Genomic DNA, 12,513 nt, shown 5'->3' with positions numbered 1-12,513 from the left:
TGTGTTGTACCTCTATCTATTCTCATTCTATTCCTTTTATCAATGCAACGATATGCAAGATTTGCGTATTCGAGAAAAAAAAACATATATAGCAACTTGGTAGTGGCCGAGTGCTAATGGGAACCGCGTCCTTTTACGCGGTGTACTCGCTGTCCAGAGTCCAGACGCGGTCTGCAGCGGTCAGTCAAGTCAACTCGCCAGCAGCGAAAGCCTGCAAAATAAATTCAGAGAAAAGAAAGGCGAACGCGTATGGTAGTCCCTGCAAGTGTCCCACTCGTCTAAAACATTTGTCGGGTCTCCCAAATTAAACGAGGTAAACTCCCCGCAACTGCCAGTCGTCTCCGGGTCCTGCATCTCGTGATTCCACTCACTATAAAGTACAGAGGGGAACCAACATCACCACTGTCTCTGCTCCTGCATTGGCGCCCCCACATTGGATAGGATTGCACTTCACTAGAACGGATAACTAGTGTTAGATCCACGTCGTCCGCCCCCGAGAGACCGAGATGCAGGCGCCGGCCGGTACCAATGCTCCGGCGTGCCGGTTCACCACGACATGGTCGCATGGCGTCAGGATCCTGAGGTCGCACGCCTACGACTGGGCTGCGCTGCTCCTCCTGATCGGCGTCGAAGGCATCCTCAACGCCATCGAGCGGTTCCACCGGTTCGTCGGCGAAGGCATGATCGCGGACCTCAGATACCCCATGAAGAGCAACACCGTCCCGGTCTGGGCGGTTGCGGTGCGTGCGACCATCCCACATGTTTACTCTGTCATTCAAATTTGGAAGTACACATCTGCTGAGCTTGAAATTTAGTAATTTACTTTAAGTTTTTCATTCACGCAGATCGTTGCTGTCATTGCACCTATGCTCATCTTCATCGCCGTCTACATCTGGAGGAGGAATGCGTATGATTTGCACCACGCCATACTTGGTACATTACTTATTTATTCTCGCAAAGTTCTGAAAGAAAAATGCAGTGGTCAGAGAAACAAATCTCTATTACATGCTTTGGCGTCGTTCCGATGCAGGTATTCTGTTTTCTGTGTTGATCACCGGCGTCCTGACGGACGCGATCAAGGACGCCGTGGGCCGTCCGCGCCCCAACTTCTTCTGGCGCTGCTTCCCTGATGGAATCGCTGTAATGACACTCACTGGGACTACTCTGAATTTTACAGCTTACTCACAAAGTCTAAATGAACTTCAGATATCCCTTTATCTTGCACCCAAACTTAATTAGACTGGTCCCCTTGTTGTCCAGGTGTACGACAACATCACCACAGCAGTCATATGCCACGGCGACGCCAGCGTGATCAAAGAAGGCCACAAGAGCTTCCCAAGTGGCCACTCTTCCTGTATGATGACGCCGCTCACTTTACTAGATTCATCAGTTGCACTGCTACTGCCACAGACCGATAGCAGCAACAGCCTATGATTTATTCTCCGTATGCTCTGTACTATGTGCTCGATGCGTAATAAGCTTTTTGTTGTGCCGTGGCGCAGGGTCTTTCGCCGGCCTGGGGTTCCTGTCGTGGTACCTCGCCGGGAAGATCACCGTCTTCGACCGACGAGGGCACGTCGCCAAGCTGTGCGCCGTCATCCTGCCTCTCCTCGTGGCCGCGCTCATCGCCATCTCGCGGGTAGATGACTACTGGCACCATTGGCAGGACGTCTTCGCGGGCGGCATCCTTGGTCAGAAGCTCGCGCCTATTCTTTGTTATCTATGAACTCTTTTTTTTTACTATTCCTGTTTTTGCGGGAAATCTCCAAACTCTCTTTGTTGCTGACGAGGTTTGTCATGTCCGTGAAGGAATGGTGGTTGCGTCTGTTTGCTATCTGCAGTTCTTTCCACCACCCTCTGATGACAAAGGTATACTTCCTCTGGACTTTTGGTGCATCTGCAGTATTTCATATATATCAGGACTGAGGACTTTCAGTTACATGTTAAGGCCCTCTTTGGTGCATAGAAAAAGTGAAGAATGAACAGAAAAATATGAAGAAGAGAAAATTTTCCGTTGACAGTACTATTATTCATCCATTTAGTTGAGCTTTTTAAAGAGGCTCCACCTTACCTCACCATGGAATCTTGACAACGTTCCAGTTAATTGGTCTGAATAGATGCATTCTGTCCACACATGTCATGCTTGATTGAATAGCCATACCAAGTAATTTAACATATGCACGTTTAATAAACGTCTTAAACTAACATCTAAATGACAATGATTATTATGTTGTTTTTCATACTCTAAAATTGCATATCTATCTTATATTTCTAATCAAATTGCATAGCCATATTTGTAGTGTTGCTCCACGAGTCTTTTGTATACCTTTGTTGACACAAAATGTTTAACGAATACATTTCTTGCACTCGGCACAAGTGTGCAATAAACTTGTTAGGCATAGCCAAAGTTACCTCTTACCTTCTACAAAGTAGTACACCATCCTAGCCATTAGAGGTTTCAGCCTCCTTTCCAAAGAAGAAGTTCCTAGCCATTAGATTAATATTAATGGACAACCCTTAATAATTTGGGAGCATTGTAAGATTTCTTGTTTAGTTGAAGTACTATACTTCGGTACACCCTCTCTATAAGGGTTTAAAAATCTCTATGTGGGTCCATAGTGCAGATTAAAATGTAGAACAACAACAACAACAACAACAACAACAACAACAACAACAACAACAACAACAACAACAACAACAAAGTATTCTAGTCCAAATAAATTGGGGTAGCTAAAGTTGAAACAATTAAGATCACGAAACCTAGTAATGGTTCTGGCACGTGGATAGCTAACTTCCACGCCCCCCGTCCATGGCAAGTTCTTTGGTGACATTACGTCTCTTTACGAACTCCTCTCCTGTCAAGTTTGTTCTACCCCGGCCACTCTTGACATTATCAGGACGCTCTAATCTTCTACTACACACGGAGCTTCTGGAGACCTGCATTATATATGTCCAAATCATCTCAGACGATGTTGTACAAGATGATCTAGTTGAAATAGAGCAAGAGAAGCCATCATGGAGACAATGGAGAGCTTCAAGGAAAGGCAAACATAAAGGGAAGAAGGAAAAAAGGATGCATGTATGTGGGTCTTGAAATCCCGCTGGTGGCAACGCAAATGGACTGGGGCGAGGTCGTGACTTCCCAATCAGGTTGCCAAGTAGCTGGAGTGACCCTCGTAGACCTCACCACGGTCTGTGATGCCGTCTAATTTGCCGATACTAACTAATCAGGTTGCCAAGTAGTTGTGCCCCTCTGTCCAGAACATCTCCAAAATTGTTTAAACTTGGAGGGGTGGTTATTGGCATGGTCTAATATTTATAGGAAAAGGTTGGACATTTTTCTGGACCAGAAAGATGTCACTTCGAATAAAAGCCAAAATTGGAAGAAGGAAGAGTGAGGTGAAGGTTTGCACTTGAGGAAGTGTTTTGATGATGGATTGATTAAGAAGCAAAACAAATGGAGATGAAGGAGGGGGCCACACAAGATGACAACACCATACAAAATGCAACACAACAAGGATTTAAAAATGCAACGTAACAATATGATCATGATGTATGAATCATGAATATGGCAATGGCACAAGAAAATGATCATGGCATCCAACATAGTTTATAATTATGGTTAACAAATCTCATGCATTACATCTGGGTTGTTACAACTAATTAAAAAAATTGAGCCACAATATAGTCAAGCTGATTATGCCGTTAGATTCGATGTGTTTGTGTGAATTTGAGACACTTTTTTGCGGGAAAATTTGAGGCTCATCTTTTAAGAATTTGAGACACATCAAAACAGAAGAGTAATACTTATACCTAGTATGAACAACTAAAGTACAATGAACACCCGGAAAATGCTAGGTACCCTTTAAGACATCGACCCCACAACGGATCCATGCATATAGGAAAGTTATTGCACGATTCTAAAACAAAGGGAAATGTTAACAAAAATGCTTGATAAAAGAAATTACCATCCTCACAACATAAATTGTCATAAAAATGTTCTTTTTTCCATGCTTGAAAATCTGATGTTCGCTGGTTATCAAAGTCCACAACAAATTAGGTGTAGGCAATATGTTGATGAAATTCAATAAAAATGTTGGTTTATGGACTGCTACCCATGAGCGAAATAAATTCCAATGATGGTTATTCAAGTAATTGTTTTACAAAAGAATCAAGTAACACCTAAAAACACAAAATAAGGGAGAAATCACATTACCTTGTCATGTATGCAACATAAATATGTTGGAGACTCAACCTAATAAAAAATGTAGAAGAGAAATACATGGGGGGAAATATCCCATGAAGCCATGGTTTTAAATAAGTCACTTGTTGCACAAGAAACATGTTGTTATTCTTATTTAGCTTTCTTTTCTCTTCCTTAAAACAAAATCAAGTGGCACGTATCAGTAACATGTTGTAGAAAAAGTTATGGAGTGAAGTGTAGAAGCCGCTACACCATGCTTGGGTGTAATAAAGCAAACCTCTTGGTTCAGTGAAATGGAGGAAATGTCTTTTGATGTCGGCTTAAAAGAAAAATACACTAATTTTACAATTTATTGGATTACCTATGAAGTAGGAGATGAAGGTCTTTAGTGGGACGATAACATCCTAATTATATACTTTTCATGTGATTTTACTTTAATTTGGTGTCTTTATTACTATTCATATACGTTTTTTCCTACTCTTGAACATCCATGCTCACAAGATTGTGTTTTTAACTCCTCTGCTTTACACATGGATCCATATTCTATTTATGTGTCTTTCGTATGCCTATCTTCCCATAATCTTATGACTAAAAAGGCCCTAATTTTTGTATAATCGTATTCCGCAAATTCCAAATCTTAGATCTTGAAGGAAAATAAGTTGACTATAGAACCATATGTTTGGCTATATTCCGGAAACAGACTACATCAATTTATTTTAATTTTGCAATTATGAAACTGCACTTTCCGTTGCTTTCTCTGACGATACAAGCTAATGTGTGCTTGCTGAATTTGATGTAACAAACAACCATAATCCACGCAATGGCTCCAGGTTTCTGGCCTCATGCCCACTTCAGGGACATCAACGAGAGGGAAGAGGAGATCCGGAGGCGGCGCACTACTGAAATGAGCAACAGTGGCTCAACCGCAGTTGTCCCTCGGCAAGGTGAGACGGGGGCAAACACGAGCCGAACGTTGGACGCGATGGAGTCCGGTACGTAGGACAGGGCGATGGCCCCATGTAACATGCATGTATGATCGCAAAAAAAAGTAACGTGCATGTATTGTGGCCTGTGGATAGATCCGTTGTCACTTACCCTAAGCCTTGGAGATCTCAGCTTCCGAGTTCCAAAATGTAGGGTTGGAAGTGTCATTGAATATATCTGTACATATAGTACTACTTTATTAGAGTCCGGTGCATAGGACAAGGCGAAGGCCTTGTGTAACATGTATTGTAGATCGATCACTTGGCGTCTAAAAGCCATTGAGATCCAGCTTCCAAGTTCCAATGTGTAGGGTTAGAAATGTCACTGAATCTGTATGTATATGCACATGTAATGTGGATCTATTCCATTGGAGTCTAAGCCTTGGAGAATGGAGATCCAGCTTCCAACTTGTAATGTAGGGTTAGCGATTTCACTGTATCTCTCTCTATATATATACCGAATGCTCCCCATGTGTATAGCTCGTAGTGCTTTCTACAATTTCTATCAATCTCCCGATCCTCCTCTGCGTATTTTCTCAAACCCACCTGGGAGCATTCCGATTAGTTAATTTGGCACCCTCAGTTGTGTTTGCTTTCCTTAATTTGGTACTCTCAACAAGTTAAAGGGGGGGGGGGGGGGGGCATATACTGTATATTTTAGTAAAACAAGAGTTGGAGTATTTTGGAGACTAAGACTATATATAGCAAGCAAGGGCGCTAATATACTCATTTAAAAGATCCATTCAACATATTGCAGAGAATAGGGATTACTTTAGGGGCAGAACCCCAGCCTGGATCAACAAAGCAAGTCGTAAGTCATAACGCATAACCGTCTTGTGTCGAGGTGTTCTCATGGGGAGTCATTTGGCGTAGTAGCAATGTCGGGGTTTGTGGATGTTGTGTATTTGGAGAGTTTGGCAGGCTGCGTGTGCAGTTGTGGGGTTTCATGTGATGGGAGTAGTTTCTTCGTGCTTTGTTTGGATTGGTTTTTGCCTGATTTTCGGTAAATTAACTGGGTAATTTTTTCCTCTTAATTAATCGACGAGGCAAAACTTCATGCATGGTGAGGAGTGAATGATGGTTACTGAAGAGTAAAAAGTTGACACATACAGTAGTAGTCTCTACTGCCCAATCCTAACCAGGCAACACCACCGTCCATTTCTCCCGCAGAGCGGGTGTGCGAATGCAGTGATGAAGAGACAAAGCTGTTGCCGGGTGCTTCGTGGTCGTAATCCCTTGGGTGCCGGTGGCCAGGGCGGGCACGGGGAGCAAGACTGACTCACCGGCTTGCCTGCTGACACTTCGCAATATCCACTCGACGGTGGAAATCCAAGTCGGATACCACCATTCCTGCTCTGCTTGCCAAATTGCCCGGAGCGAAAGTAGGAGAGACCAGATATGAACGTGTATCAGTGCATGCATGACGGCGCAACCAGATATACTCTTGTAAATTCTTCTGCTAAGCTTTCGCTTTTCACTTTTCAGGTTGGAGCGATGTGTCCCGTAGAAGATATTATTGACCTTGGCGATTGAGTAAGATATTTCACAAGGCCGGTCAATAGTTCAGCACTTGGCACCAGGGTTAACGATGAAAAGTGCGCCGTATGGTAGAGGCCATGACTGGAATAGGATAGTGCGCTAGATGACACTCTAGTGGATCACATCAAACAGAGTACATATTTCTTGTCATGTAGTAAATACTGAAACCATGATATTTTCTTACTGTGCAAGGGCCAAAACCCTTCTATCACTTCGAGGAAAGCGAGTGAACGATATTAACAAACACGAGGAAAGGTCCCTCCAAATTGCACTCTCTTTTTTTAAGAAGAAATTGCTTACTTAATTTATTTACAGAACTTCGGAATTTTCGCTGATACAAACAGAAACAGGCAACACCGGCGCCGCGCAGCTGTGCTTACGTGCATGGCATGAGCCGTGGACTCCAGCCACGGCCGTGATGATGCAGTCACCGATCTACTGCGGCCTCTCCCTCAGAAGGAGATGACGACCCGGCGGGCAGCAGCGAAGGACACACGTGACCGATCGCGGCAGGGCGTAGCTCTCGCAGATTTCGATCCGATCTACAATGGGCCTCAGGCTCATGCGTTAGAGTTGGCTCTACGAGATCAGCAGCTACCCTGGTACGTACATGGCGGCTACACATCCGACTACACCGAGCCGCTACATCGAGCGATCTGCGCCGACCCTCGGCACATCATCAAGCTGGACAACTACACCTACCCATCTGCACTGCATCAAGCAAAACTACACCAGGCTGAGCCACGGCATCAAGCTGACTACTAGTAAAGTTTATCGTCGAGCACACTACGAGAAGCAACATCGACATGCATCACTCACACGCCAGGCCGGTGTGCAAAGCGATGCAATTCTCGTTGACTTCTCCGGCGCGACACGGTATCGACACTTGGTCGCCGCGCGAGGGACTCCTTCAAGCGACACATTATCATCGACACGCCGCTGCGACGCCATCACCGACACTTCATCGCCAAGGTCTTCATCAAACGTGGTCTTCATCAACATCTTCGTCAACACAGCGCCGCTGCCTCATCCACAAGATGGACACCTAGCGTCCTCTGACAGACTTTTCTGCAAGACGCGACCTCGACGACGGCAATGACTGCGTCACGACGACGGCATCGACCATGTCATACACGACGACATGACTGCATCAACACGGCGTCACTCTAGTGACCAGCCAACACGGCCACACGGTTCTGGCAAAACCGATGTGTGCTCGATGGGTTTCCTCCGGTCCTTGCAAAAGCGGTGGACTCATCGCTGACGGCACCCTCTGACATCTGTGAGGTGCATTGTTCATGACTGCAGCTCTGTCATCTACAACATATCACATTTTTTTGCGCCTCCGGCTTTGTGTGGCTTCATCATCCACGACGGCTACATCACCGACCATGACTACCTCGACCACGGCTACATCATGATCGGCTACCTCGACATCGACCCACGGCTACATCATGATTGGCTACCTCGACATCCACATTAATGGCTTGGTCTACAGCAACACATCGGCAACAACTCCAGTCAACAACATCCGCGTCGTGATCAGCGTCCACGCCGCTCCCAATGTGACCGCGGGAGGGAATAGAGGAGAGTCGAGGAGGCACCAGAAGGGGACGCAGGCACCGTCCTAGGTGCCAACCCATCAGAGACGCAGTTGATGATGGCGTGGCGGAGAAGACGGGAAAGCACAAGACTTCAAATTTAGTCGTGATCATCCGTTTCACTCCCGCTACGACTAAGGGGGATTGTTAGAAGTATAAACGTAGAGATAAGGAGAGATAGAGATAAACTAGTTTAAACACAGAATATCTTGCCTTGTACTCCAAACCTTTACCCCTCATGTACTTCTATATATACCCCATATGAGGGTCAGTTCAATACAACACAAATATAATCATCCTATAATTTCCACACTCCAGACACAGTATGCAATTACTCGGTAGATGGGGGAAAGGTCCAGAAATATTTCTCTACACTTGCGGTAGCTGCTATTGACTAGTAAAATTCAGAAGGCAAAGCCTCCCAAAGTCACATTCTGAGACTAAGGGTCTCCAAAGACTCATTCTGAAAAGACAGCCTCAACAAGTCGAGAACCCGAATGATGCCTCCCAGCAGGTGAACAGGTCAGCTTACACTAGGCAATTCTCAGTACATTAAAACAGAAAATCATGCATCTAGATAGCAGTACACACACAATTTACCTAAACTTCAAGGTAAACACAAACGAACCAAGTATTTTCTCGCTACCGATACACGACTGACTGCTCCTCATACACAGTCAACACTCTAGCAGTTGGAGGAGTTAGGGGATTTAACATTTATTATTATCTCCACGAGCGAGGAGGATCCATGTGCGAGCCTCTCCCTAATCCGATGACTGCTAGCTTCATCCACCTGGGATCTCGTCGCGGACTCAAGGTCTGTGTCCTTGCAATACTCACATGGGCGTTCAACATCCAGCTCAATTCTCTTCAACCCCACGGCTCGTTCCATGACAAGCCTTATATAGTTTATCACCTTGTCTTCTTCCTCAAACCCGAAAATCAACAAGAACTTCAATTTCAAGTTCTTCGAATCCTTGGATGGCTCCCAAACCACGGTGGTCTTCTCAGCACTATCCTTGGGTGTTTCAACACATGAATGTCGAGTTCGAGATAACTTCATGCAAGGACATAGAAAATAAATAACACATGTTATCAAATATTTTTTGCCATATTTTAAAGAAAATTTAACACCCTCGATACTATTACTTAAGTTTAGGTCCCTGAAAGAGATTTTGAACAAACTTCCTTGTATTTGGGAATTCTAGAATGAGTCAAATCCACACTGAGATATGGAACTGAAAGAAGTTAAAGTAACAGCCATACTCCCAAATTCAAAGCAACAGACTTACTGTCAAACTAAAGAGTGCAGGTGCAGCGTCAAGGATAAATAGGGTCCAGCTCAGATCACACTCAGGGAAGATACCAAAAAGAGACACATGACCCAGATTTCTGAATATAGCAGCAAGCTGGTTCAGATGTTCCGGTTGAATCCAAATCTGCAGAAGGAAGAACACAAATACACAGCTGAAATAGGTAGAGAAGAAGGCGAACATATGATATGTGTGCAGAAGAAATTTAGATGATAGATATAAATTAGCTTTACCATTTGGTGGCAAAAATTGAGAGATATTCTGGACAGGTTCATGGCACTCCCTGACAAGCACTTGCTCAGCAAGAATGGCGCCTGCCACGCCATGGCGCCGGTAGTGAGGCTCACATTGCAAAGCTCTGGAACATAGCCAAAGCGCACAGGAGGGTTCGCCAAGCGCCAAGATGTGCACTGCACTTTACTGAGCTTGGGGACAGAGATGAGCTCGATCTGGGTGCACCCAAATTGGATGAATTCGAGATCCTTGATCCCAGAACACGGTGTGTTGATCTTGAGCGGTGTGTGCTCGTCAACAAGTTGGCAAAAACTCAGAGTGAGGTGCGTGAGCCTGTCACAGGCACTAATGAGGTCGGTGACGTCGGGATGCCCAAACGCAAGGTTCTTGAGTGTAAGCCTGGTGAGCCACCGGAAAGCGAGTGGGTAGTCGCGGGAGAAGGACATGAACTGCTGCCCAAACTCGGCGAGCTGCAGGGCAGTGTTTCTCTTGTATGGCGAGCATGTGCCAAAATGGAGCCGTTTGGTCTCGCCGCGGCTGACGACGTGCTCAACGGCGCGGCCGATGGAGCTCAGGTGGGGGGCCGACAGGAAGAAGCGGAGGCTGATGGACTTGACAGCATGACTGCCGTTGCAGTCGCAGTCGCGGTCGGTCAGCAAACTCCGTGCCGCGCCCGTGAACGCGTCCATGTACTGGAGCAGCGTGGTGCAGCGGAAATGGCGACCGTTGAGGTGCAGGCGCGAGAGGCGGTGGGCGAGGTGCCGCCACCGCGTCGAGACTGCTCCGGCGCGGACCGCCTCGCGCAGTTCAAGGCGCTCGAGGATTCCGAGGAGGAGGTCGTCAGGGAGCGCGCTGATCCTTTCGTCATCTCGGCCGACGTTGCGCTTGTGCAGCGGCAGCGACTCCATGGCCGGCCGGGATTCGAAAGCCGATTTGGATTTGTTGGTTGAGACCCTAGCTAGAACTGACCGATGAGATGGGCCCCTAGCGGCGACGACCTGCTCCAAGGACGCGGCTCCCCATCCTCCCTCCGGCGCTCTGCTCCGTCGATCTGGATCGGATCCGCCGCCCGGGCAGCTGGATGGATCCGGCGGCTCTTGGCTCCTCCTCGTTCCCCTCCCCTCCGGGTTGCTGTTGCTAGTTAGCTCCGATTTGGTGGCTGATTGGATGGTGGATGCATTCGATTGGAGTGGATTCGTGAGTGAATTGGAGCTCTCGACGGTGGGAATTGGATGATGCGCGAGCACGGGAGGAAGGAGACGGCGGTGCTGTCTTGTGCTGTGCGAGAGAAGGCGGCTTTGTGTAAATTTCACTTCGGCTCCTAAGAGCATCTCCAGCCGCGCCCCCGACACGTCCCTCATGGCCATTTTTTAGCACCGACGCCTAAAAAAGGTCCAGTCATTTCCTTAGAAGACCATTTTTCATCGGTTTGAGCCAAAATTAGCGTCGGCGGACCCAGACCGATCCCGGCGCGCTGCGGTGCCGGGGAAACCGATTTTGGCGCGAATGAGAATGGGCCCGCCAAGTCAGCGACACGCCGCTTCGTCGTCCTCATCGCCTTGGTTCCCGCGGGAATCAATGCCAAGGCTGTCGCGTTGCCGCGCCGGTCAGCCTCAATTGATGCCTCATGGACGGCGCAGTTAAGGCGGCGCGACGCGCGTCCCGCCCGGCCCGCTCCCGCCACGCGTCACCCGGCATGCAGATTCTCACCGCCCCGCATCAGCTATAAAAGCCAACCTCCCCGCCGGTGAACGCCACAGTCGCCACAACTTTCCTTCTCTACCGCCTCGTCTCATCACAGAAGCAACTCTCCCCCCTCTTTCCCCACCGACGAGCAATGTTGAGCAGTATCCCGGTGACGCCGCGGTGGCGAACGGCTTCGGCCGCCGCCCATCTCCACGAGGACGAGGCGCGCATCCTCTACGAGGCCGACTATCCAGCGCCACCAGACATGCGGGTGCCGGACTCGTGGAAGTTGAGCGCCAGCGGCGTCCCGGTACCCCCGGCGCCCACCGAGGCTGAACGGCGGGGCGAGATCGCCCGCATCCATTCGTCGATGTCGGAGGAGTAGCCGAACGAGCCGAGGTACGCCGCCGACAAACACACGCTGTGGACGATGTACTTCGACCGCCGCCGCGAAGACCAGATCACCTCCGCCAACGGCACCATCCCCGCGGCCGGCTCAACGCTGATGGGCAGCGCGAATGGTGGGGCGTGCCCGGCCGCACCCTCGAGGCCGTCCTCGACCACATCGAGACCGGCAACACTGTTGGGGAACGCAGTAATTTCAAAAAAATTCCTACGATCACGCAAGATCTATCTAGGTGATGCATAGCAATGAGAAGGAAGAGTGTGTCCACGTACCCTCGTAGACTGAAAGCGGAAGCGTTTCAATAACGCGGTTGATGTAGTCAAACTTCTTCGTGATCCAACCGATCAAGTACCGAACATATGGCACCTCCGCGTTCAGCACACGTTCAGCTCGATGACGTCCCTCGTGCTCTTGATCCAGTTGAGGACGAGGGTGAGTTCCCTCATCACGACGGCGTGGTGACGACGATGATGATGATGTTACCGGCGCAGGGCTTTGCCTAAGCACTATGATGGTATGATCGAGGTGTGTAACTGTGAAGGGGGGC

At 47.9% G+C, this 12,513-nt stretch overlaps 2 protein-coding genes across 2 annotated transcripts; one reads left to right on the top strand and one right to left on the bottom strand.

Annotated features, from left to right (window-relative positions):
- The first annotated feature begins 426 nt into the window (after window positions 1–426).
- LOC123114338 (lipid phosphate phosphatase 2) lies at window positions 427–5,650 on the top strand. Its single transcript, XM_044535774.1, has 7 exons — window positions 427–740; window positions 846–933; window positions 1,031–1,140; window positions 1,261–1,354; window positions 1,503–1,691; window positions 1,810–1,869; window positions 5,035–5,650. Exons 1-7 carry the CDS (start codon window positions 507–509, stop codon window positions 5,202–5,204), a joined length of 945 nt encoding a protein of 314 aa, XP_044391709.1. The 5' UTR covers window positions 427–506; the 3' UTR covers window positions 5,205–5,650.
- Window positions 5,651–9,012: 3,362 nt separating this feature from the next.
- LOC123115326 (uncharacterized) lies at window positions 9,013–11,151 on the bottom strand. Its single transcript, XM_044536503.1, has 3 exons — window positions 9,874–11,151; window positions 9,620–9,766; window positions 9,013–9,384 (listed from the first exon to the last, which is right to left on the bottom strand). Exons 1-3 carry the CDS (start codon window positions 10,780–10,782, stop codon window positions 9,013–9,015), a joined length of 1,428 nt encoding a protein of 475 aa, XP_044392438.1. The 5' UTR covers window positions 10,783–11,151.
- Window positions 11,152–12,513: the final 1,362 nt, after the last annotated feature.

Source organism: Triticum aestivum, chromosome 5B, assembly GCF_018294505.1.
Source record: "Triticum aestivum cultivar Chinese Spring chromosome 5B, IWGSC CS RefSeq v2.1, whole genome shotgun sequence".
Taxonomy (NCBI): Eukaryota; Viridiplantae; Streptophyta; class Magnoliopsida; order Poales; family Poaceae; genus Triticum; species Triticum aestivum.
Note: the sequence above shows the minus strand (reverse complement) of the source record. Positions and strands in the feature narration are given on the sequence as shown.